The sequence below is a fragment of the Parathielavia appendiculata genome (assembly GCF_033297405.1).
Source record: "Parathielavia appendiculata strain CBS 731.68 unplaced genomic scaffold N657scaffold_19, whole genome shotgun sequence".
NCBI classification, from domain to species: domain Eukaryota; kingdom Fungi; phylum Ascomycota; class Sordariomycetes; order Sordariales; family Chaetomiaceae; genus Parathielavia; species Parathielavia appendiculata.
In genome coordinates, this window is record NW_026944238.1 from 297,512 (window position 1) to 321,996 (window position 24,485).

At 55.0% G+C, this 24,485-nt stretch overlaps 9 protein-coding genes across 9 annotated transcripts; 5 read left to right on the forward strand and 4 right to left on the reverse strand.

Moving 5' to 3' along the window:
* Positions 1–150: 150 nt before the first annotated feature.
* On the forward strand, positions 151–771 carry N657DRAFT_693297 (uncharacterized protein; the record flags this gene model as incomplete). The annotated part of the gene is made up of 1 exon (XM_062797210.1): positions 151–771. Exon 1 carries the CDS (start codon positions 397–399, stop codon positions 769–771), a length of 375 nt encoding a protein of 124 aa, XP_062643932.1. The 5' UTR covers positions 151–396.
* Positions 772–2,184: 1,413 nt separating this feature from the next.
* On the forward strand, positions 2,185–2,785 carry N657DRAFT_636838 (uncharacterized protein; the record flags this gene model as incomplete). The annotated part of the gene is made up of 2 exons (XM_062791464.1): positions 2,185–2,235; positions 2,372–2,785. 2 exons carry the CDS (start codon positions 2,185–2,187, stop codon positions 2,783–2,785), a joined length of 465 nt encoding a protein of 154 aa, XP_062643933.1.
* On the forward strand, positions 2,776–3,878 carry N657DRAFT_170371 (uncharacterized protein). The gene has a single exon (XM_062786070.1). The coding sequence runs from the start codon at positions 3,070–3,072 to the stop codon at positions 3,655–3,657; it is 588 nt and encodes a 195-aa protein (XP_062643934.1). The 5' UTR covers positions 2,776–3,069; the 3' UTR covers positions 3,658–3,878.
* A 2,747-nt stretch (positions 3,879–6,625) lies between these two features.
* Positions 6,626–7,315, reverse strand: N657DRAFT_649513 (uncharacterized protein). The gene has a single exon (XM_062793740.1). It carries the CDS (start codon positions 6,874–6,876, stop codon positions 6,703–6,705), a length of 174 nt encoding a protein of 57 aa, XP_062643935.1. The 5' UTR covers positions 6,877–7,315; the 3' UTR covers positions 6,626–6,702.
* Positions 7,316–9,019: 1,704 nt separating this feature from the next.
* On the reverse strand, positions 9,020–11,139 carry N657DRAFT_674489 (uncharacterized protein). Its single transcript, XM_062795754.1, has one exon. It carries the CDS (start codon positions 10,681–10,683, stop codon positions 9,136–9,138), a length of 1,548 nt encoding a protein of 515 aa, XP_062643936.1. The 5' UTR covers positions 10,684–11,139; the 3' UTR covers positions 9,020–9,135.
* Positions 11,140–11,326: 187 nt separating this feature from the next.
* On the forward strand, positions 11,327–12,260 carry N657DRAFT_170455 (uncharacterized protein). The gene has a single exon (XM_062786071.1). It carries the CDS (start codon positions 11,594–11,596, stop codon positions 12,068–12,070), a length of 477 nt encoding a protein of 158 aa, XP_062643937.1. The 5' UTR covers positions 11,327–11,593; the 3' UTR covers positions 12,071–12,260.
* A 2,639-nt stretch (positions 12,261–14,899) lies between these two features.
* Positions 14,900–16,466, reverse strand: N657DRAFT_170457 (uncharacterized protein). The gene is made up of 5 exons (XM_062786072.1): positions 16,277–16,466; positions 16,186–16,222; positions 15,967–16,048; positions 15,332–15,889; positions 14,900–15,218 (listed from the first exon to the last, which is right to left on the reverse strand). Exons 1-5 carry the CDS (start codon positions 16,346–16,348, stop codon positions 15,008–15,010), a joined length of 960 nt encoding a protein of 319 aa, XP_062643938.1. The 5' UTR covers positions 16,349–16,466; the 3' UTR covers positions 14,900–15,007.
* N657DRAFT_580354 (glycoside hydrolase family 18 protein) lies at positions 16,454–18,861 on the reverse strand (the record flags this gene model as incomplete). The annotated part of the gene is made up of 4 exons (XM_062789455.1): positions 16,454–17,736; positions 17,800–18,252; positions 18,335–18,727; positions 18,792–18,861. The coding sequence occupies 4 exons, from the start codon at positions 18,859–18,861 to the stop codon at positions 16,454–16,456; spliced, it is 2,199 nt and encodes a 732-aa protein (XP_062643939.1).
* Positions 18,862–20,308: 1,447 nt separating this feature from the next.
* On the forward strand, positions 20,309–24,210 carry N657DRAFT_674491 (uncharacterized protein). Its single transcript, XM_062795755.1, has 9 exons — positions 20,309–20,598; positions 20,731–21,124; positions 21,182–21,274; positions 21,357–21,469; positions 21,533–22,054; positions 22,120–22,232; positions 22,314–22,377; positions 23,099–23,344; positions 23,410–24,210. Exons 1-9 carry the CDS (start codon positions 20,447–20,449, stop codon positions 24,152–24,154), a joined length of 2,442 nt encoding a protein of 813 aa, XP_062643940.1. The 5' UTR covers positions 20,309–20,446; the 3' UTR covers positions 24,155–24,210.
* The last annotated feature ends 275 nt before the right edge of the window (positions 24,211–24,485 follow it).

Below are 24,485 nucleotides of genomic sequence, written 5' to 3' on the forward strand. Positions count from 1 at the left end.
GTGACGAGGACCGACGATGATTGGGACAATCACAGTAGGGGAACTCCACTAACACTACACAGCCTCAGCCAGCAGATCCCGCTTTAGCTGCTGAAGATAGGACGCTGAACACTTGGAGAACGCAGCCTCCAAGTCGATCTGCTAAACTAAGTCAAGAGGCTACAGGTGGCGTGAGAAAAGGGGAGAGAGTAGAGGGCTTGTACGAGTTGATGGTTGAACGTCAACGAATCGGATGTAGTTAGCGTGCCAAGGCCCTTTAGGCTTCGCGCCTCCGGGCGAAATAAATTCCATCCATCCACTTGTAGCTTCATGCCTCAAACTCAACGCCCAAACTTCCCAGCTCAACCTTAAACCCATCAGACACAAAGCTTCACGCTCGTGCAGTTTCGTCAAGGCATGAACCGGGCAGCAGCCATCAGCCTCGCCTCAAGCATCGTAGCCTTTGTCGACTTCGGCATGAAACTAGTCATGGTCGCTCTAGAGATTTACGCATCCCCCGATGGCTGGCTGAAGGATTTTCGAAGCCGTGAAGCGGTTGCGCGGGACATGAAGCGCTTTGCGGCAGGCCTCATCTCACCTGACATTACGCGTCTGTCCGGACAGGGAACGATCCTATCTGGTCAGGAGAAGGCCCTCTGTGACCTCGCCACCGAGTGCCAGCAGCTCTCAATTGCATTGGTCAAGCTACTTGAGCGCATCAAATCTAGCCATGCTGCCTTCAAGAGGCTCAGCTTATGGGCGGCGCTTATTAAAGGAGCGAGAGGACCTTGAGAAGCGCCTTGACTTCTGTCGCGATCGGTTGGATCTACATCTCAATTTTTCCACCATAACCTGTCTGCGATCTAAGCCAAGACCTTCCAGTAGTGCCCGCTCGGATCCCGTCCTAACTGCATGCCAAGCGGCTGAGCCACCTTGACATTGGAATGGTCGACCAGTAGGAACGGCGCCGGTCTTTACAATTTCTCAAGGAACGGCACGCCAAGTAAGGTACCGTGCAACCCGAGATTGACGAAACTTGAAGTTCAGGCGAGAAAAACACCGTCACATCTTGGCAATAATGTTACATCTGTTAACATACTGGATGGCGAGGCAGGACGGCGGTACTGTAGCACTCCTCAATCTCTTTGATTTCGGCGCCATTTGGTATTGGTTGTGCCGAACTACTGTGGTAACCGGCGACTGCCCAGTTGCCTACCCATGCCCGGGCTCGTAGAGTTTTCACATGAGTATCTCTAATCGTACGGGGTCGCCAACCTAATTGTACGGGGTCCGCACAGACCACCTGGACGAGGCTCACTGCAGGTGCTCAGCCCGTTACAAGCAGGTGCGAAGGTCCACCCCTCTCCACCACCACTACCTCGGCGGTTACCACGCAACTGAGCGCGATCTGAAGCTATTCAGAAGCCTCTAAACGCACTAGAGGAATACCGTTGCATTATCATTAGTACACCATACTACCATCCACCCAACCCCCCACCCCCGCAACCAATCCGCCACGATGGCTGACGACGGCGGCGGCGGGGCTCGCGGGCTCGGGGGACTACAGGAAGACGGGGAAGAGGTCGGGACGAGGAAGAGGTCGCGGACGGGGACGAGGCCAGCAAAATAGAGTAGAGGAGACCCAAGGAGGTACAGGTCCTGAGTCTGGCGCAGCCATACAGCTCGGGACGCCAGCGCCGGACACCCCCTTGGCTAGTTGACAGATAGGAATGGATGCCTGATTTCCCTGCGATAGACCCCCACGGCCCCAATTCCCATTATCCCCAACCCATTTCCGGAAGGCGGTGGGTGCGGACCCCGTACAATTAGGTTGGCGACCCCGTACAATCAGAGATTGTTGGATTTGGCAGGTGGTCAGAGAGGGCAGTTCAGGGGTGACCAATGGCTTGGCACCAGGATTCTCAGGATCAGGAACAGGCAGGGAACTTCTGGGAAAACACAGACAGGTACATCATCATCAATTGAGTGGTTGCCCATCCTTTTGGTACCCAACTACTACGGTGCGGCACATTCGTGGCTGTTGGCTTTCCAACAGAGATACTCTTTCACATCGTGTCCATCTTCTCCCTCTCCCTTCTTTTCGGAGTGCGACCGACCTCGCTGACCTCGCGCGAGCTGAGTCACTTCGCCTTGCTTCAGCGCCAAATATTCTGAATTCATGATGCTCAGCTTCCTGGAGACACCATGCATTTCAACATCCTCGCCACTGGGCTCGCCGCCCTCACAGCTGGAACGGTATCGGGTGTGTCAGCCAGGTTCTTGCCCCGACTCGCCGCCTGTGACTTTGCAGCACTATTCCCTCGCGAAAAGACAGGCAACCACAACGCTCGAACCGTCGAGAACTCGGAGAACGCTCTCGCCCGATCCTTAGCAGTGTGTCACCGAGAACATTACGCAGTATTTCGTCAACCTGCCTGCCCCTACCGGGAACGTTCTCTCTGCCATCGGCTCGTACGGCAAGGAAGTGGTCGAAGAATGTAGAGCCACGGCGACCGGCCATGACTACGTCTTATGCACCGTCTCGGATCCGAAAGATTGGTGCGGCTTCACCACTGCCGCACGGCCGGATATCCTTTCCAGCTACTCGACCTACGTCTCCGAGGTGGTGTCATATGGGACTTCCAAGAGCTCTACCATCTCCATTCTTTCGACCAGCTGTCCCGTTACCTGGATATATATTTATCCCCGTGAGCGCGAGTGGCTCAAGATTGCCACGGCCCATGCCAACCAGCGCTCCCAACAATCCAATCAATCCAATCCAAGCCTCATAATTGGATTGAATTGAGGCCTTTCTGAATAATTGATTGATTGAAGCCCCAGAATTGAATTGAATTGAAGAATTGCAATTAACGTCACATGATCCCGGGTGAGGTTATTCCGAGCCGACCGAGTCACTCGGCACTCTCCAGACATCCAGGTTCCTGATTACAACCCTGCTAAGAAGGACCTTGATTTCGCAGCCAATTCTTTAGGCACTGGAGCTTGGATATTGTATCCTCCTGTGTAGAGTGCCTCTGCATTCCCACGGCCAGTTTCGCAAGGCTGAACGTCCTCTCGCACTCCGTTGACATGGGTGGAAGAGAGCAAGTCGAGCGCCATCAGCCTAGGAAATCGCTCCTGGTTACTCAACCACCACTGCAACGGATCTTCCACCGGCCTAACAGGCTCGCCAAGGTAGGCTGCTACCTCATCCAGGCCGTGGAGAGCCTCGGGCGGATCGTAGAAGTCATCTCCATAGAGGTAGTGTGGCCGCCGGCGCTCAGGGCTCACATGGGCTTGTTCCTCGCCTGGATATTCCTCTTCAAAGAACTCCTTGAACTCTCCAACAATCATCTCCGCTCTTCCTCGCTCGTTAACAAAGAATCGTTGTATCCACCTCGCTCTGCAACCAGGGAGCAGTATCATTGCTGCCCAATAAGCTGGAGATGCCTCCATCAAGACCACATACTTCCTGAGCTTCTGAATAGCGAGCCCGAGGCTTGTTTGGATTATGTTAGCGCCATCACTGTCGAGGTCCTCAATCACAGGATCTCCAATCTCAATTTGAGGACCGCAAGGTGTACCAGGATGTCTGTTTCTGAGTCCTGGGGGATCAACCTCGTAGCCTTCAAACCGCCGTGGCAACTGCGAGGCTCGTTGGGGTCTTCTGGGCTGTGATGGTGGCGGCCAGGGGGACTCTTCCCGAGGCGGTGACTCAAGGGGAACGAGCTCTGGGCTGGCAAACGACGCTTTCTCGAAGGCCTTAGTGTCACGGCGGGACAGGCGGACAATCCAATGACAATTGTATTCGGGCTAAACTACAGTCTAAGCTCTATTCCGTCAGGTACGGGCAGGCTTGATTGTCAAGACGTAGCTCGAGGAGCTACGAACAGATCTCGCGGCAACGAGGTGCAGAATATTTAACACACAGGGGCCCGTGCTTTCCACATGCCGGGTTCCACCCGTGGGTCCTAGCAGGCACGGCGCAATCGCCGTGACACTTAGAGTATTGTTGGCTTAACTGTTCGAGGTCCCTGAGCAACGTATATGCGTGGGCGATAACCTCGGCAAAATTGTGTTCCCTGCCCTCAAACTTCTTCGTGATGATTTTGAAAGGCTCAAGAATCGCAAGTGCTTCCGTCAAAACTGACCAGTCCGAGGCTGTAAGGAGCATCTCCTTATTGAGCAGCTTCTGGGGATCTTTTTCCCGGGACCAACGCACCGAAAACACCTCCAACGGGTCCTTCAACACCATTGCCCTCTCAATCATGAGGTAAACAGAGTTCCAGCGGGTGTTATTGTCGGCCCGAAGTTGAAGTTTGGCGGTATTGGCGTCAAGCAGGATAGAACCGAATTCTTCTCGCTCCTCCTCGGATAACTGGCCCTTGGCAACCTCAAGAAAGCTCTCGCGGCGCTGAGGACTGCGGCGAATAAAATGCACAAGGTAGTGGAGCTTTCCAATGGGCCCAGCTTTCCGCCATTGCCTCAGAAGCTCTCCCTCTTGCTCATTGTCAAGGCGGGCTTGAGGACTTTCCTCGAGTGTTTGGAGGATGTTCTTATTGCTTCCCTCAAGGAAGGCTTTGGCAACAAGATTGAGGACATGGCCAATGCAGCGGAGTCGGCGCTTCCTCTTTAGCTTCGTAATTTCGACGGCAGTCAGCGCGGGGTTGAGGTGTTGTAGTACGGCAGAGATGCAGCCATCATTTGAATCCACGTTGTCGGACTGGAAATAACCCAATTGCTGGGCCAGGCCAAAGCGCTCGACGACAGCAACAACTCCTTGGGCTAGGTTATCACCGCTGTGGCTCCCTTTGATCTTCGAGGGCCAGTAGATGTGTTTTCAGGGTTCCAGAACCGTCAAGGTAGTGCTCAACTACCGCCAATAGGGCGATGGAGTTGGATGATGTCCATAGGTCGAAAGAGAGGTGTTTCTTGAAGGCCGGAGCTGATGCTAAAGACCGCTTGAGCAAGGCGAATTTTTGGGCGAGTAGGTCGTCTAACCACTTCCTCACTGTCGACCCAGACTCTGGTAATAAGGAAGCAACCTTCTCGGCGTTTAACTGCATCAACAGACTCCGGAAATGAGAGTTCTGGACGACTGAAAAAGGTAGGTTAGAATCGACGATCCAGTTGAGCATCGTCTCCGTAAACATCTCTGAGGTGCTCTTCAATATAGGAACTCGAAGTGCGTGACTCGCTGTAGCAACAGACCGTAACCCAGCAGCCAATCGTACGCGTTTGCTTGGACCCTCAACACTGCTGTTGATCTCTTCGGCATCACCAGCTGTTTCGGTAATCCTATGGGACTTCTTCAGGTGTTGAGCAGCAGCGCTTGTAGCTTGGGAGTTGAAGATGCTGGAACACAGCTCACAACACCAGAAAGAGCCATCAGCCTTGTCCCCTTGTAACCGCGTGAGCCAGATGCCGTGTTTCCCAATCCACGAGGTCCGATTCTTCTTAGACAGCCATTCCTCCAGGATATGTCTGTTTCCTTTATGGAAAATCGCTGGAAGATCCTCAACGGCGAGGGGCAGTTGTTCTGGTCGAATCTTTGCCGCATCGCGAGCTTGGTCGGCAATGCTGCGGGCCCGGCGAAGGCGGGAGAATGCGCTGTTTCCGGCGGTAGAAGCAGTCGATAGGAGGGTCGGAGCATCGCTGGCAATAGAAGCCGTGGCTGAGCAATCGGGGAGGTCAGACATAGCGGTACTTCGGAGGCAGCTATGGCCTAATAGAACAGTCGGGCTCGACCCGGGGACGCAACACCAAGGGGAACCATCACGATACAACGCGCATCGAACTAGGGGGGCAACCACAACGCGTCCGGTCCGGCTGTTTTTCCGGCTAGATGGGCAGTATTTCCCCCCCCCAGGGTTTTCCAGGGCGTCCAAAACAGGGAAAAATCAGGCCTAATAATTGACAATTCGTCAATCAATCACAGTGTCCGAATTGGATTGAATTGAGCCCAAAAAATCCATGATTGAATTGGATTGGATTGATTGGATTGGAAGATTGCCAAGAAAAATTGAATTGTTGGGAGCGCTGCTGCCAACTGCTATCTCGAGGCGCATCCCCAGACCCAGAGAGACACTATGGCGCCGATTGTCACGACCGGCGAGGCTAGTGCGTCGACAACGGCAACAGCGCGAACGATCACAACAACGATCAGTGAGGCTAGTGTTTCTCGCCGCGGCCATGCTCTGGAAGCCTTTGCCTTGATGAGCACGGGGCTTGTGGCCCTCGCCAATGCGGCATGATACGGCACCTTCTCACTTTGAACTCGGGACTGATACGTGTGACATGGCCCAAAATGGCAAGCAAATGTACTTGAGATATCGAGCTCCGGAAAAGCCAAATCCTGAGGACTCCTATGTAGATAGTACACATCGGCAGCTCCTTGAAAGTGGATTTTAGTACATAAGGTAGTTACTGAGTAAACACATTTCAGACACAATAGGCCCTGGTACCGACCACCAACCCCTCATCGCTCATCACATACAGGTAAAATACCATCCTTGATCGGGACATAGACGAGCATACACAATAAGTCAATAGACCAGTCGGAGCAGGAAGGAGTGGCGTATGTAGCCACCAGGGCTCACTTGCGTCTACACTCAGACCATGGCCTGAAGCACGAGTTCAGTGTCTTCACAAATACTAGGCAGTCGGACCACTATACATCAGTACCCTCAGCAAGCACCTTCCTTGCGGCAACCCATACGAATCTCACCCCATAATCCGGATCGCTCTTCTCCAGCTGTCCGCCCCAGCCTCAAGCTCCTCAAACTCAACCACATCGAGTCCAACACCTGTCACCATGGCTTTGCTTCCCTCCACACCAAAACTGCTCCAGAACATCTCGTGGCCCAGAAACTCCCCGTACATCTCCTCTTCATCCATCGTCGCCAAATTGAAGACACTGCAGGGAGTATTGTTCATGCGGCCTGCGGCAAGATATATCAGATATTCAACTCGAGGACGGATAACAGGGGCCGACCGCGAGCCTCTGGGCCGCAGGAGCCCACAGCGGTAGAAGAAGCCGCCAACACAATTGCAGTTTGAACGGGAGGGACTGCCGACACGGACAGAGTAATGGAGGAGGCCTGGAGAGAGAGGTGGCTCAAGGAACGAGACGGCCGGACAGCAACGAGGCCCGCAGATGACCTTGACCACCAGCACGAGACCCTGTTCCAAGACAAAACCCTAAGGAGACACGACGGCCTCAGCAGAGCGAAGAGTTCACTGTTGATCCAGATTCGAACCGGGGCCATAGGCCTTCGGGCTTTCTTATTCGAAAGGAGAGTCCCAGAGGTACTGACGCCTATATGCGAGTGTGGAGAGGGGCGAGAGACTGTCGAACACCTTGTGATGTGGTGTTTGGCCCCACCGTTGACTCGAAGATGGGAGAGAGCCGAGATCAGAACGCGAAGGGACTTTTATTCTGTCCTACAGAGAATCAGTCCCAAAGATGCACGGCTAACGGGGAGGATTCTGGACTGGCTGATGGACTCGGGGAAATTGCCGATGTACAGTCTGGCCAGGAGGCTGGAGCTGGAGTTCGCAGTCTGATACCCTTTCCTTCGAAGGCCAAGAGGCCTTCCCACTTTGTATTTGCAGGATCGCACACTGATCGTTTCCTTGATTGTCGATATGGGTTTTTCACCCGGCCCACGGGCGCGGTTTTCCTGTATAGTAAGTTGTTGAAGGTCCGGCACGCCCTAGGGCACAGCGGTGTAGGAATAATAATAAATTGAAGACAGCCATCCCGTCCGGCTTGAGCCACGAATGAATCTTGGCAAACATGCCCTTCTGCTTGTCCCGCGGCAGGTGGAAGATGCTAAAAAGGCGACGACGCCGTCAAAGCTGTCTGGCCCGAAAGACAGGGCGGTCATGTCGCCGGGAATGACCGCCGCCGCCGGACACCGAGCTCTGGCCAGGTCGAGCTGCTTTGTCGAGATGTCGTTGGCTACCACCCGAGCCCCGCGGTCCAGCAGCATGCGGGTGATGGGCACGCCGGCGCCGCAGTCTAGTTCGAGGTGCGCGGGGAGGGCGGGGAGTTGGAGAGGAGCTTGTTGATGTAGCGCTCGCGCGGAGAGCGCTGGTTCTTGACCCAGTTGAGGTATGATTCGGCTATGTGGTCATAGCCTTGCGACACTATCTGCTTTGGGGTGTCGGACATGGTGGGAAGCTTGATGGGCATCAAAGTTGACGTGTCTAAGTTGGTCAGGCGAGGTCGTGTTTGAAAGAAGGGAAAACATTGACTGCCACAGTAAGAAGGAGGAGGTTTTGATGACACTTATATTCATAATCAGGTTAGGTAGCTTAGGTATAGTCGTCGATAAGGACCTGTTTGGCCGACTGAGTCACACGGGAATCTTCTAGTAGGTACTCAGCGCGTATAACTCAATGTCACCCGCAGCAACAGAGCTGAGCAACCGATTAGCAGGTAGCTTTGCACATCATACGACCGGGTGGATGTGGGTGAGCCGGCGGGTGATATGTAATAGCCGAGGTTGCATGCATGGCAATCCTAGGGCGTCGGCATACAAGCCACTGCATCGGACTAATACACCAATCATATCACCTTTTTATTGGGATCCCTATCCTGCCCCTCAAGTGCTAAGCGCTGAGTGATCTCACGTTTTCCTTCCGCCCTTTAAGACTATAATAGACTTACGCCGGCTGAGTGCAGGACGTTTTGGAACCCCCAACCTAATGCAAACTCCCCGCAACTGAAACCCACCCAAACAGCGCGCGATTTGGAACATTGCCCCCATCGCCGCACCTATAGCCCTAACCCTCATAGACAATCAATGTCTAGCCCGCCAACGACCGCCTTTTCGCGATGACCACGACTACCCGATGGTGCGGCGAGAAACTACCGCGAGATCCGGCACCGCCGCGATCAGTTTCCCCTACTCTGCGCCGGCGAGCGGGTGTTTCGCCCGGCTGTTTGCAGCCGAGTCGATTGTCCCGTACCAATAAGTGAAGAAAAGGGGGGCTAAGGACAAGGACAAAATCATATCACCGGAAACCATCTTGAAAACCCGTAAGAGTTTCGCACCTGCGGTACACAACGCACATTATATCATCGACATTAAGATACCAGAGCATTGCTTCAACGGTAATGCGCTCATCACCTACTCACACATTTCCTAATCAATCCATCTCATTGTCCTCCTCTTCGTTTTCATTTTCCTCTGCATCCTCTCCCTCCTCGTCTGCTTCCCTTTCGCTGTCTTCCCGCCTGTCCTCTTCGCCATCCCCCTCATCTCCGTCGCCAGCATCGTCCATACCGTCCCTATCGCCCTCGTCATCATCATCACTACCGACCAAAGTCCCCGGGAGCGAAACGTTCCGCATGCGGTTGTCCGGCGCCTCCTTTAGGACCGCCGTAGATGAAGCCCACGCCATTAACAGAGGCTCAATCACACCTTCGGCAGCCACGGACCTGAAGCCGCCCAGCTTCCCTATGATTACCAGCATCATCCATTCCGCCAACTTCGCGAACAAGCCGCGGTCCTGCACGAGAAACCGAATCACCACGCATAGCAGCACAGACAGCGTCTCCCACCGAAAGCGTGACACATACTCCGACCACACGCACACGTCATACCACAGCCAGTCCCACCAGGTTGCGTCTACGAAGCGGTCCCACCGGGCCAGCTGCACTTCGAGGTCCTCCGCCTTGGTCGGGCGGCAGCCGTCCGGATGTTCCTTCCTCCACCACAGCGCCAGCCGCTCGTTCCACTCGTCCTTGAGCTTGAGCTTGAGCTTCTGGCCGGCTCCGGCTCCGGTCTCTGCTCGGGCGGCCTGGGGGGCGTGCCACGGTGCTGCCTCGCAGAAGCGGATCCAGCGGTGCACGACACGGCAGGCAACCTCGTAGTCGATGTCAAAGTACTCGGCATGGGCTTTGCCGCAACAGCAGTCAAACCTGTACCGGAAGCGCCGCAGCTCCTTCTGGGCCAGCTTCTCGACCGTCACGTAATACCGATCGATCAGCATCTCTAGATGCGGGCGTGGTGACTCCTCCGAGCCGCCAACGCTCAGGCAGTCGAACCGGATGCAGCTGCAGGTCTGTTCGATTGCACGTTTGCGCTGGTCAGCCGAGTGGGTCGTTTGGCCGATCTTGACGACGCGCTTCTCCTGGTGGAAGGCTGTCAGGACGTAGACAAAGCCCCTTTCCTTTTTCTCTTTGACATTGGAGGGACCTTGGATCAGCTCCTTGACGGAAGCGTCGTTATCTCGAAACGGTTTTGCTACTAGGCGAGGCAGTGGATCGCTCACTGATCGAGCCTTGACCGTAAGAAGAGCAACGCCTGCGGCGTCGGCGGGGGGCATTGCTCGTCCACTCGAAGGAGTCGTTTTTGCGGAGGTCGGTTTCGGCCGTTTGGCTATAGAAACAAATGGCGACTCATCTTCTGACGTGATCTCGATTGGTACGTCACGCGAACCCCTTGGGCTAGGCGTTGGGTGTGGGGCCGCCGCAGGGCGACATGTCGGAGTTGAAGTTTGTGGGGTGAGAGACCGAGTGCAAGACTCTTGATCCTGGCGCGGTGCCTTCTTCTTTGCTTGCCCACGAGGCGTGACTGGCTGGGTGACGCTTCGTGTTCGGCTAGGAGTGTGCTGAGTTGATGTGATGGCTGTGGCTTCAGCCTCCTCAGCCGGCTGTGGTGTCTTAACTTTTTGTCTTGGTTGCGGCGACATAATGCTCAACTCCAGTTCGTGAAGTACGGAAGGGGTCCATGGGAGAGGAACTCTTTCATCCTTTAATTTATACCCAAACCTTGGAAAATCCGCAAAAACCAACAGCTCTTGGCGGGCGCTTAAGCTGCAGGGCCAACCCCCTCGACGTCCATGCGGCCTGGTGAGGAAACTCTAAGCCCTTGCCAGCTCAGCTTTCCAGGGCATACATGCGGCCGGTAGGCGAGGCCAAGCATAGCCCCATTCACCCGAAACGCTTATGCGTCTTCAGTGGCCGCCGGGTCCTTGAAACATACGAGAGGCAAGAGAGAGTCGGGAACTGGCTATAGAGGCGAACTCTACGGCGGTTTCATTTCGCTATAGCGGGGGATGCACAACGAGATCTAAGGAGAACGGGGTCATACTGTGGAAAGAAGGGAAAAATAGTAAAAGGCGAATTGGGTGTCGCTAATGTTTTCGTCAACTTCTTCAAGGCCTGCGGGGTTCAGCCTTTAGCTTAACAACCTCGACGTCCCTCCATCGATCTGGGTCAGGTTGGCGGGGCCGCCCTGGTCCGCGGGCCAATGGGTCGCGCGCCCTTCAATACACCCGGGCCCGGTCGATTGGGTTCCGGGCGATGCTCGTAGGACAGTCTGCCTTATCTAGCATTGAAAGTTACCCAAAATAACCTAGGTGATATTATTTTAGGCAGCAGTGGTAGGCCTCTCTAAAGAGACTACACCGCAATGAGATAGACTAGTATATTTGGGCAAGCGCGCTGCACCCAATAACTACTGTAACAAATAGACCCGGTTGGTTTGCGTGCCCAGGCTGAGTGCGGGGTTTCTTCATTGCTGCCTTCCGTTTGATTCTCTGTTTGCACGTCTTGACTTTGGCATGTCTCTGGTTATCCCACTGAGTGCCGGACACCACAATGATTTGCGCGCGATGCCGCCACGCTTTTCAATCCATTGTCATCAATGATGATACATGGATTGCGGGTTCCAACAAGAGCCACCAGCCGGAAGGGCGGGAAGAGCAGAAAAAGTGGCTCGCGTTTACACATCATCCGACGTATGAAAGCTTCAGGGAGGCCACCGACCAACGTTGCAGCGTTTGCATTGTCCTTTGGGGGGAACTGGGAGCTGAGCAACAGAGTCTACTCGCGGATGCGATTTGGACGCGCAAGGACAGCACCTCGGGTCAATCACTCAAAGCCAGTACCGTATTCTTGAGTCAAAAGCGCCAGATATATCAAGGGGGGGATACAATTGTTACATTCCAAGGCACGACAACTAGAGACTGGCACTCAACCAACACCGAATGGATCTGTTGGAAAGCCAACAGCCACAATTCCACGGTGACATACTTTATGGGAGCCGTTAAAACAGTGAACTTTTCGAGTGCTTAGGACCAGCCCAGAATCTGTCGATTGAGTTCTCTTCGTCTCCTCAAGTTATCTGGGTACCTCGCAGACCATATGTAACAGCTGTGTATTACCCCTGACCAGGGTACGACACCGGCAACCCAGTTCCCGAGTTTCAAGTGCCATCACTTCCAACAGGTATCTTAACGCTGACTGGCTCGCGGTTCTTGTCACTTTAGTGACTTTCAGGCTGGGTTGAGGGTGCGGGCCTGGAGGTTATATAGGTTGGCATTGCGTGGGTGGTGAGTAAGGGCGAGAGTAAGAGAGTGGTAATAGAGAGGGTGTGTGTCTGGAAGTAAAAGTGAGTGAGTGAGGGAGTGTGCGTGTACGTGAGAGTGTGCGACTAGGTTGTATTTGTCCTAGAAGATGCAGATTGAGTGCATCCAGTCTCGGAACTCAAGACACGGTAGCGCCGGAGCGTCTGCTGGCCTCTGTATCTCCAATACTGCCTCTGCGGCAATGTTTCCAACCTTGGCGGAGCCAATACGCTCAAAAATGGCTTTCTCCTTGTCTATGAGCTTAAGCAGTAGCATCTCCTGTAACGGTCTCAGGTAGTATATTGCAACTAGCTGATGACGACTCTACGAGTACACTGAACTTGGAGAAGAAAAGGAGAGACGACAGACTCTGGTAGCTCGCAAGCATACTTATCCTCGAGGCGCGCTGGTCTGAGCGCGTTGCTAGAAGGTTCGGTGTGCTGTGGGGCGAGTGGGAATAGCCTCATCAGGGGTCTTGGTATTGGCCGAGAGTCGCCGAGGCTCGCACCGGGCCCAGCCCGTTACATCTCCAGTCTCCTGTCCTTGACCTTGTCATGCGAAACAACGACAGTTCGGGCGAGCATCGCAAACAGCATGCCAGTTGCGTTCTTCTTCAAAGCCCTCCTGGAAGACGTTGAGACGAAGCTCTGGTGAGGTAGGGTAGACGACGCCGGTCGTCAGCAATATCTCGTACGCTGTTACTTTGACGCCCTTCAAGATGAAGTCCCACACCCCCCCCCACGATCACGGTCGATGTTATTGCGGGCAAGTTGCAACTGCCTAAGCGGACCACGCAAACGAAGCGACCCCCGCACCACTGCCCCAAATATATCCCCTGTTAAATACTCGAGAAGCGCTTCCTCGACTCTGATGAGCGAATTCTTGATATTAGACACCCTGGCACTACCGGGCCGTCAACGGATGCCCAAGACCAGGAAGGGGCACGGGATTGTCCAGGTCGTGACGTCTTTCCGGGTAGACCGGATTGCTTGACGTGCCAGAGGAGCTCGCCTTCGAGTGCGCTCCGCCACATACCCGCCACGTAGTCGTCCTGGATAAGGGCAGCTATGTGTTTTGCAATGCCGGAGACGGCGATCAGCTTGTCGCTGGGGAAGGTCAAATCAAAAGCAGTATACTCGTTGACGACGCACCTCCAGATGTGTCTGACCTCGCTAATAAAATCTGCTGTCGGAAACTCGTGTGGTTTGAATGACAGGGACAAGGCTCTTGAAGATCAAGTAGTCCCTTCCCACAAGCTGGCCGGGGAGCTCGTTTCGGGCACGGTTCTGTGACAAACTTCTCGAGACATTCCCAGAGCACCTGGTGCGTGTTAAACTGGAGGACGCGAGGTTAGAGGAAACGCTCCTGAAAAAACCAGGCCCGTGTGTTGACAAGTGCTTGGGAGGCATTCCGGTGCCAGTAAGACTCGTCGTAGACGCGAAAAAGCTGCGTCTGTTCGCCGTGATGCCCGATTTTCAGTTCAATGACTTGCGGGAGGATGGTATCTGTATCTCTGTGCCGAAACAAGGTCTCGAGGCAGCCGTTTGCGTCACGCGCCGATATGTTGCAGAAGGTATTCGAATAGACTTGGTTCATGAGAGTAGACTCGCGATGCCAGTCAGCTAGGTTGTCCTCGTCTTGATAGATACAGAACAAGTCGATCCATATATAGAGTTGCGGCAGCGATCTCAGCGAGACTCCGTCGGCGAGGTGGGGTTACGTATGGCGAGTGAGCCGGAGTTGCTCCGTGGGTCCCCAGCGATGGGACACGGTCGTGTATTGTTGGACAGCCAACAGTTACATGCTCAAGTAAGGTTAGATCAACCAAATGGGTATTGAACAGATTGAGGTATGAAATGAAGCTTGAATTAGAGTCACGATTCCAGAGTGACCACACAAATGAAGGATCAAGATAGTGGGTTAGGGTGCCTCAGAATGTCCATTTCTTGTTGGAACAAATTGTCCTCTTTAATCCTCCCAGGGGAATTACCCCCTTATATAGAGACAGTGTGCCATGATACGACGTTTATGTCAGGAACTGCGTCATTGTGATGGATCTGTGTTGACTGAGAGTCTCGCATTGAACATCAGTGCTCAGTCCGTGAATCTTGGTGCCAAGGAACCCACTCAGTTCAACACCCTGCTGTTGGATGCATGGCTGCACAACTGAGCGTTAGGCAACGTGAGGGGTAACCAGGGGCTGGGCAACGAGATCAGGGCGATTCCCCCTTCGCTGGAGACGTGAGAGAATAACAACCTTCAATGAAGAACTTCTGGGATACTCAAAGTATCTAAAACCCACAGTTGTAAGCTCCCATCACCTGTGTGATCACCGTGGAATCGTGGCTGTTGGTCTTCCAACAGATACATGCGCCTGGGTTTGGCAAGATCGTTCTGAAGCCCCCAGCTGCCGGTAATGGGGACGAAGTGTGAGTATAGTAACTACCCATGATCGTAACATTTGGGAACGTGGCCCAGGTGTTGTACTGCACCAGGTCTATTTGGAACAACAGCGAAAGCAGACGCCGCCGTTGTTGTCGAACGGGGACAGGAGAAATAATCTGCACCTGTACAGCTGGATGGGTCTCATAAGCACCTAGGTTCCTGTTTACTAGCCTAGCCGGGTTTCGAAGAATGGGCAGGGTACTTGTAATGTACAATGTACCTAGCAAGGGTAGAACTCGCCCTTGTCTTTCGGTTCGGGATCGCCCCAGTTCCGACGCGCCTGAGCCGGCGAGCAGACCGGTATCCTGACCATGCCCAAGTCCAACACCTTATCCGTGTCTGAGTCGTCAAAGAAATTGCGGAACTCGAGACTGTCTGGGTTGAATTGGTATCCATTCTGCTTGCTGTTCTTGGTCCAGGTCCTCAGCGATCTGTAAAGAATATGGGTCAGCCGTGAGCCATCAAATGACCAAGAGGTTTGTCGAGAGTCATAATGGCAAGGTAGTGCGAGTTTGAGGATCGGCGTAAAGTCAAGGGGTCTTACGCGGTCATAATGTCCTGGTAGGTGAGGCCAAATTCTTGCAGGTTATCGAGGCCGGGCGGTTCACTGAACGGAAGATTCTCGCAGTACGGAAACGACGAGCCCGGATTATTGATGCAGCGCTGCTGCGGGCCTATCGCGCCCAGCATCAGGTACTGCTTGTCCTCGAAGCACAGCTCAACCTTCTTGGCGGTAGTGGTGAATATGACCTCGTCTTTGTACTCGCTGAAGTCGCCGCAGGCGCGGCCCGTCTCGAGGATGGCGACGTTGGCGTCCTTGTTGTGCCGCCACGCCTCGGGAATGATGTACATGAACAGCGCGTGCTTGGCGAGGTCCTTCATCTCGTCGACCCCCATGAGCCTGGGGCTCTTCATACCCTTGGGAACGCCGCCGGGAATGAGCGCGCCGTTGGCCATGAAGTCGGACAGCAGCCCGTTGCCCTCGGCCGTGCCAGCGAATACCTTGCGGGCATACCCGGTCACCATTTTCTCCCAACCAGTCATGGTAACGTTCAATGCGATTTCCAGATTGGCGGCTTTGCTGAGCTCGTCCTCGACGTTCCTATTTGTCAAGTCCTCGTGTCAGCTGGAATGTCCTCCGACTTAATCTCATCAAGTGGTTTTGCGATGTGGGCTCACGCTGTGTCCTTGTCCTTGCCAGTAGCAACGATACCAAGAGCTAGCGATTCCGCAACCTTTTCCGCTCCCGGGCCTCGGAACACTAGTGGTGTAAGCTTCACGTCAGCTCGATCGGATTAAGTAGACGGTTGAAAGAGGGCTGGGAAGGGAGGAGGAATGAGAAGAAATGAATCAGGTAAGAAAGAGCTTGAACCACCGGTAGGATATCAAGGCACTTACGGTATCCCCACAGAGGGCCGCCCGCAATTGCGGTAAGCTAAGAACCAGTTAGCTTGACAGAGTCGAAAATCGCGCGGGCCGTCGTCCTTACCGCCCCAAGAATATTCCATCCCAGTTGCTTTTGAAATGTGTTGTCGTCTTCCTTCATGAACCGATCCTTCATGGTATGGACAAGACCCGCAACATCTGACCGAGCGCCTCTGATGGCCCCGTAATAGTTCACAAATGCCTTGAGACGAGTTGTTCAATGTTAGCTTACATAGGGCCGTTACTGACGAACGCCGAGGCCGGGAACGCATACCTCCTCGAGCTTGACAAACGACTTTGCAATGAACATCCCCGCGGGGCCCGTCCTGGCCGGTGCATCGACGTCGCCTTTGTCGACGCAAGTATTCTGAGGGTTCAGGCACGAGTTTCCAGGTTGCACCGTCCCGCAGTCCACGCCCTGGATTCCGCGGAAGAAGACGCCGATGATCCACGACGAGAAGCTCCCCGTGTCCCGCTCGCTCATCTCGTATGCCTTGATCGCGTCGGCCCACGCCTCGTCCGCCATCACGCCCTGCCACCTCTCTTTACGGTCCATGTCGGCCTGCGTGACCGCGTGGATATCGCACGATACATCGTACCAACGCGTCACGCTGCCGGGGTTCCCCAGGAGTATGCCCTTGTTGGTGAACCGGTTTCGCAGGACGGGGCCGGCGGTGCGGCGCTCGATGTCGGTGAATTCCTCGAGGTCGTGCGCCCAGTCGGTCGTGCCGCCGAGGTTCAGAGCCTGGTACTTCTGCGACCGTCTCGACTTCTCCAAGGCGTCCATGTACGCGACCCAGGTTCCGTTGATGATGGCGATATTGGACTGGGTGGCTTTGTCGTAGTACACTTCGACGTCAACGATATCCTCCCGCTTACGGAGGCCGTCTGGTCTGGTCTGCTCTGCGTGGATGGTGATGAACTCTTGGATCTCGGCATTGGCGATGTACCCTCTGGTTCCGGTGCACGGTCCCGGCAGGGCTTCTGAGACGGTCGAGGTGCCGGTAAACTCACACATGTCGTCTCTGCAGTTGGGGTCCTTCATCTTGAAGGCGCGGCCGTAGCTGGTCACTCCGACAATAACCTTGTTGGCCGGCACGCCAGCTTTGGTGATCATGACCAGGGCGTTGTAGGTCTCCGTGCTGTTGACGTGGGAACGTAGACATCTGCCGCTCGGACAGCCGTCCTGCGACCATTTGGAGCCGGCATCCCACTGGCCGTGGAGATCGTATGTCATGTAGACAATGTAATCGACGACGGTGCCGATGTCCTTGATGGGGAAGGCCCTCAGGTACCAGTAGCTTGCCGGAGCCGCAATGGAGAGAGACGTGCCCGTCGGCAGCGCGGCCCTGAGCAGTTTCAGGAAGGCCAGATAGTTGGGGCCGTCGATGGGATCCGCTGGCGGAATGTCGGGCATATCGGGAGCCCCAGGATACTCCCAGTCGATATCGGCACCGTCAAGCCCGTGTTCCCTGACGAAGTTGGCAATGTTGTTCGCAAGCGTGCCACGGTTGGCAGAATTGACTGTAAAGCACACCCCATCAGTATGAGCCACAACTAGAGGAAAAGTAGAACCTTTCTACGAACCGCCATCCCGGAAAACCCTGAAGGTGGTCGGGCTTGTCGACGCCGTCCAGCCGCCAAAAGCCACAATCCGCTTGGCTGTCTTCAGAGCCTTGAACTTGTTGAACTGGGCCTGCACCTTGCTGACATCAACCCGAAAGTCGGATGTGATGTCGGCAAAGGCAAAGTGGACGTGGGTGAACTTAGTCTCGTCGATCGAGCTGGCGTCCAGCCACAGGCAGGCGCGGTCAGCGTTCCAGGCCTCGAAGTACCCGATCTTGAGGAATTGTGCCGGCGGGGCGGCGTTGTTGACGATGTTCATGCCGCAGTTGCTGATGCAAGTCCCCGTGCCTGGAGTTCCGTCACCCGTAACCTCACAGAATTCCTTGGTGGTGCCGCACTGGCCCCAAATATTGCAGCAAGTGTTCAACGGGCAGGGATTGAGAGTGCTGATGTTGGTGCCGGTGGGGGGCTTGACTGGAAGGTGTGTGCAGCAGTGTCAGCTAAGCCTCCCTCACTTGACTAGAAAGTAGTTCCAGAGAAGTTGTAGAACACGCACCAGTTCCAGGCTTCTGTGGGCCACATACGGCGTTGGCGATGGGAGCGGGCATAGGAGGAGTTCCTGAGCTGAGGCAGATCTTGGCATCCGGCCAGAGCTTGTCGCAACCGGCCCAACCCCACGTCTTCTTCTTGTTGTAGGTTTCCAGCTCTCCCTCCGACATTCCATTTGCGGCCTCAATCATGCTGCAAGAGTCACCCTTTTTGACGGTGTAGGTAGCGCATGATCCATCGGCGTTGTTCTTTGGTCTCCTGTCTGTAAGGGGACCTGACGAGCAGCAAATCCATTGGTTCTCTTTCAGAGTTGCGCAGAAATTGGTTGCCGGATTGTACTTGGTGAGGAGGCTAGGAGTGATTCCGCACTTTTCGTAGAGCGTTGCGCATGAGTCGCCAGCTGGTCGTGATGGGATTAGCGATGCAGAGCGACGTAAACAAACCACAGAACGAGCATAGCTCACCTGCAACCTGTATATCGGAACAGGTACCATCTGCGTTGGGTTGCGGGAGGGGAGGAAGCTTGCCCTCCATGCAGCAGACCTTCGCGCCAGGTTCAAGTTTTGAGCAATCAATATGCTGGCAACGAATGAAGATTAGCCATGTTGATGACGAGTCAGTGTTTTTGGGGTTTAAGACCTACGGGGTTGTAGTCCTGGAACTTGCTGAGCGAGATGGTGCAGCGCTTGTCGGCAATGGTGGCGCAGGTGTTGTCCATGGCGACGGTTTTGATGTTGGTGCAAGCCGGGAGCGGGACGGCTCCGGCATTGCAGCAGAAAATTTGGCCCTCAGGAAGAGGCTTCGAACAGTCGAGCTGCGGATTGTACGACTTGAAGGTGGCGAGAGAGATGGTGCATCGTTTATCTGCAATGGACTCGCAAGTATTGCCCAGAACGACAGTCTTGGAGTTGGTGCAATCGGGATCCCGGGGAACCGTGCCTTCATTGCAGCAGAAGTTCCGGCCCTCAAGAAGAGGCTTCGAACAGTCGAGCTGCGGATTATACGACTTGAATGTCGCCAGACTGATGGTGCAGCGCTTGTCGGCAATGCTCTCGCAGGTGTTTCCGAGGACAACTTGCTTGGCGTTGGTGCAATACGTCCGTGGTTGAAGCAACGGCTGGAGGGCCACGCTTCGGCCGGACACGCCTGACGTAAGAAGCAGGGTGGCGACAGCGGTCCCTAAAAGGGATGCTGTGCATTGGACCATGGTGTTCGGGCCTGGAAGGCTCCACGGGCGGCAGAGCTCAAAAGAGAGACTCAGCGAGAATGAAAAATAAAGGAGAGAACTGCAGATGACGACAACGTGGTAGCGCGACAGAGTCCGTTAGGGAAATCATAACCATTATATACGGCAGCGGGCGAGCTGCCCCCAAGTCCACTACTGGGTCCTGCTAGGTCATCCGTCATTACTGTTGGCGACCTTGGTATAGCAATCTTGTTTTGATTTCTGAATTCTGAAGCGAGCCGTTGGGTTGCATTACTCATCGTTGGTGTTGAGGAGTCTGTCAGCGCTAGGCCCGGCACCGAGTTCGCGATGGGCCGAGAAGGGAGTTAGAGGCAGTGACGGTTCATGGAAATCTCACGCCGACCAGCAAGCGGGCTTCTCAGCTCCTCGATAGAAGCTTGGCCCATAGGCGACGATATTGTCTCGAAGAGTCATTGTCAATTAATGATGAAAATGGAGAGTCAGGGCTGACAGTTTGCCGCCATGCAGACAGCATGCGTTAGGGCTGACTTTCAAGAACTTCTCGATAATGAAGTTGCGGCAAAGAAGCACGCTATCCCTGAAAATCGGACCGGCCTGGCGCGGCGCCAAGCCGAGAAGCGGCAGACCTGGCACTATACCCGAAACGGCAGTCGCTCAGCATCAATCACGTCCTGACAAGCTCATACAGCTCGAGCTTGGCAGGAACGCCGAGTGAGGGGAGGGTCAACCCTATGCTTGTGGGATTCCCCTAAAATCGAAAGCTGCATCCGTTCCCTTCTCTTGTACAACGCACCCTCACCGTCCCGTTCACCACCTCCCGCTCCTTCCGTAGTTATCTCAGCGCTTCGTAAGTCCCTCAATCGCAGCTCTTTCTCTTGTTGCCCCTACGAATATCGCCAAAATCTAGACATCATGCCCGTTTTCGTGACCTACGATGGCCCAAAGCTGGGCAATAAGCAGAAGAAGCCTGTCAGGACCCAGGTCATGGTCTTGGTGCGCGGCCAGCAGAAGCAAGCTAAATGTCAGGCCAAGTCTGCTCATCTATCCGATGAAGCACCCCCTCCGTAAGTATTGTTGTACATACGCCCACGGCCCGCGCCTCAGATTGGGCCTGGCTCGAATCCAGCATTGCCCTATTTGGGAAAATCCTGTCTGACCATCCCCTCCAACCACACAGCTTAGCTCCGGCCCCTGAGAAAAAACGGAGGCCGCATGGTTGTATCCGTACCCGAGGACGACGATGATATGCATGCCCAACACGCCCAGGTCACACTACAGGCAGCAACCGGGAGCTCCCAATCCCATCAACAGGCCGCCAATAGCAGCCACAAGCGCGACATGGCCATTCAGCCTCGACAGCAACGCCTTACTTGCCTGAACCCCTGTGACCTTCGCGGCGCACCCCCGCAATACACCCATATGACGGGCGTCGACGCCCGCACCTTCCAAGATTACTTGTGCCGGTGCGGGTCATATTCGTCCTACCTCGACGAGGCATTCATCCTCATCGGGTTCAAACAACAGAACTACTTTCGCCCAGACTTGTCCAAGGCGGCGTGCATCTACATTGGCTGGCTGCTGACGGCGGGTGTATTGGATGCTTTTCGCGGGACGCGGGAAATCACCTACCCCTAATATGAGTACCAGGCCGTGAGGACGTTGCAGAGTTTCATTGATGGGGCCGGCCATAGGGAGCTGCACGAGGTTGTGTATTCCGTGGTCATCTTGGCCATGTTTGAGGTACGTGTGGTACGTTTCCCGTCATGTCACTACGGAGTAAGGCAGAGAAGGATCACGCTGACCTTAACAAATCCGATTATAGATGTTCCGGTTCAGTCCCCGCGCGGTCACCCATCTCTCCGCCGTCGAGAGTTTTCTCAAGACCCGTGGGGGACTGCACAAGATGCCGGATGTCATGCAGCACCTCGTCATCATGTACGTTACCTCCGAACTGATGTCCGGGTCCTTCTCCCCCATGGTCTAGTATGCTCTACACAGGGGCGACACCCTCCAATGCCTGTGTCTCGGTACACCCCCAGCATTCAACACCCTCGGCTTGGGCCCCATCATGCGACTGATAACCGCCGACGGCTTCCTGGCGGGTGACCAACTCCGGTCTTGCCCCCTCCTTCTCTGCGACAACGAGGACTTGTCGCTCGCCGCGCATTACGTCAATCCGGCTATCCGCTTCCCCCTAGTTGGCGTCCTTCAAGCTGCAAGCGATTTGTTCCGGCAGTTCTTCCACTCGGGCGGGCAAGGCAGAGTCGGGAAAGAGGATGGTCCAGCTATGGACATGGATTTGGACGCCGTAGCGGGCGGCCCATCTGTTGCCAACAGCGTGCCGCGTCGCTTGTTGCAAACATGTGCTCTGACTGCCAGGATCATGCGCAGAACGCTGTCAGGACATTTTGATGGGTTTGATGACTCTCGAAATGAGTCGGATGTTCTGGGTGTCTACGATAACGCTCGGTTTATCGGTTTGAAGGCGTGGGCCGGGTTGCCGTATGTTTACGTTTGGGTGTAAGTTCCCCTCCTTCGCCCTTTCTGCTATTGTTTGAGTCTCTGGGCTTAATTGATCGGCGAAGAAATCTCATCGGGTTTGCTGCCACGACCGATGGACGGATGAGGTCCTATTTTGTTGCCGAGGTTGTCCGGTGCGCCTTCAGCTACGGGTGCTACCAGATGGAAGTCTTTCAGGGTACGTCCTTCCCTTTCTTTTCTTGCCCTACAACTACCCGTGACTGCATATGAGGGTGTAACTGACTTTGGTGCGTACCAGCTGCGGTCGGAAATTTCCTCCATCTCCGTGGCGCTCTTCTCTCGCAGCTCGCAAAACGGCTCTTGTGAAATGCCAGGCTCACGCCCTTACTCCTTTCCGTCGCCCGGGACCCACACACTCCGTCATGGGCCCCAGCGCGAGATACCGATTCTATTCCAACCCTCCTTGACGAGTATGGAAGCTCCCACAATGTCGCCCTCTTTCCCGAGTCCCGGATGGCAGGCAGCCTAGAGATGAGCGGCTGTTCTGGAGAGCAAGTGGGCACAAGACGACAGGAAAACAACAGTCTTTCCAATTCTGACATAACCACGATCTTGATGGCGCCAAGCCATATGTGCAAGAATCGGTTTCCAGCGGCTGGTGGCCAGGCACTCGCTTGTCACATCAGGTGTCCATTGCAGAAAAAGAAGTCGCCGATGCTTGAGCGGGTCGCGGCTTTTGAAGGATGTTTCAGCTGTTGAGAGACGAGAGTACCTCCGTAGGGATGCGCCGGGTATAGTCAAGCATAACGTCCGAATCTAGCAGTCCCAATATTTTTCCGCGTCAATAGCGCCAAAGCAGGGACCAAGCCACGAGGTCTGGCCGGGTCTCGCCAATAGTCCATCAATCCTGCGGTCTGATTACTGAACTCCCCCTTACAAAGAGAGATGTCTTGCCATTTCCCATTCCAGCTGGCGGAAGAAGGAGTGCGGTTTCTATCAGTCGTTTTGTTGCTCGTGAAATCGTACACGGCAACAAGTCCCCTCGTTTTGAACGCTCACTCAGTCACTCATTACCTCAATTAGGATGAAGCTCTCGGCGCTTTGCCTCGCCGGCTTCGCGGCTGGCACGTTCGGCAAGTGCATCACCAAGCCCTGCACAGGGCAGTGTGTTGCTGCTGTCGCGGAGGTCGGCGAGGCCTTTTGCTCGTCCTACTTGTCCCTCGAACCTGCTACAGCAACCGTGACGGAGACGGCAACTGTCACATCGTTCCAGACAAACATCGAGACCAGTTACGACGTCGTCACACTGACAACCCTGACCACAACCATGTACGTGGTCTATCCCCAAACCTATGCACACGCTATGGTCCTGGCAGCTAACGCGCAGATCCCAGCACCGGCCCTGCCACAACTATCTACGCCAAGCGCGAGGAACCCTCGGCGGATCCGGCCTCCCACATGCTCCCCCGGTGTGGCAATGCGGCGTCGAGGGTCAGCAGCGCCTGCAGCTGCATCTTGTCCACGCCGTCGATCGTGACGCTCGTAGAGACGGTCACGGCCACCGAGGCTACCGAGGCGACGGCCACCACCACCGCGACCATCACCAGCGGCGCGACAGCCACCGAATACGCCACCCCAACTGTGACGGTATCGCAGCCCATCGTCAACGGAAACTTTGAGGGCTATCTTACGACACGCAACATCCTCCCGTGGACGACCAGCGGCACCGGCGGTAGGATTGAGGCCGTCAACGGCGTCAACCCCTGCTCTGCCGGCGCCGCGTACTGCGCGGGCGGCCAGGTCGTCGTCCGCACCTACCCGCCCACCACCGGCAGCGGCTACGTATCGCTGCAGGAGTCCTTCATCGCCAAGGCATCCTCGACGTACAGTCTCTCTTTCATGTACCGCTGCCTGAACTACGACGCGAGCACACGCATCGACGTGTACTTCGCGGGGGCCAGGATCGGCACTACCAACGCGTGTGTCCCCGGCGCCGCCTTCTCCCGGGTCACCTCGGGCATGCAGTTCACGACGGACGAGACGGGTGCCGGTTTGCTGGAAATCCGCTTCGTCAACCCAAGCAACTTGCCGTACCTGTACTTTTACGCAGATGATTTCCAAGCCAAGAGGGTCCAATGATGTATTTACACCTTTTTGGCACGGCTTAAGGTCCGGGAGCGCTATCACTGTTGTTTATAGGAAATAGTAGTAACTTACAATAACTTGAACACAATCCGGGTGATGCATTTCCGGCTGTTCCAGACCTTTCCGAGTCAACCATGCCCCTATCCTATGCCGGGAATGCCTTGACATCGGCAACATCAGCCCATACCACCAGTAGGAGTCGGGTAATGCCCCACACTTGTACACTCGTATTGTCACGGGTGGGCGCAACTGACCACTGCGTAACACCCTCAAAAGAGGGACCGTGGTTCGAACTGTCCAGTCGAACCAGGAGTTGCGCACATGA

Excerpts from the sequence above, each read along its gene's own strand:
- N657DRAFT_170371 (XM_062786070.1), top strand. The coding sequence starts at position 3,070 with ATGGGTGGAAGAGAGCAAGTCGAGCGCCATCAGCCTAGGAAATCGCTC.
- N657DRAFT_649513 (XM_062793740.1), bottom strand. The coding sequence starts at position 6,876 with ATGGATGAAGAGGAGATGTACGGGGAGTTTCTGGGCCACGAGATGTTC.
- N657DRAFT_674489 (XM_062795754.1), bottom strand. The coding sequence starts at position 10,683 with ATGTCGCCGCAACCAAGACAAAAAGTTAAGACACCACAGCCGGCTGAG.
- N657DRAFT_170455 (XM_062786071.1), top strand. The coding sequence starts at position 11,594 with ATGATTTGCGCGCGATGCCGCCACGCTTTTCAATCCATTGTCATCAAT.
- N657DRAFT_170457 (XM_062786072.1), bottom strand. The coding sequence starts at position 16,348 with ATGAAGGATCGGTTCATGAAGGAAGACGACAACACATTTCAAAAGCAA. Across the intron at positions 16,049-16,185 it reads CGGCCCTCTGTGGGGATACC|TGTTCCGAGGCCCGGGAGCG; the intron begins GTAAGTGCCTTG and ends TTACACCACTAG. Across the intron at positions 15,890-15,966 it reads GGCAAGGACAAGGACACAGC|GAACGTCGAGGACGAGCTCA; the intron begins GTGAGCCCACAT and ends CTTGACAAATAG.
- N657DRAFT_674491 (XM_062795755.1), top strand. The coding sequence starts at position 20,447 with ATGCCCGTTTTCGTGACCTACGATGGCCCAAAGCTGGGCAATAAGCAG. Across the intron at positions 21,470-21,532 it reads ATGCAGCACCTCGTCATCAT|GGGCGACACCCTCCAATGCC; the intron begins GTACGTTACCTC and ends TGCTCTACACAG. Across the intron at positions 22,233-22,313 it reads CCAGATGGAAGTCTTTCAGG|CTGCGGTCGGAAATTTCCTC; the intron begins GTACGTCCTTCC and ends GGTGCGTACCAG.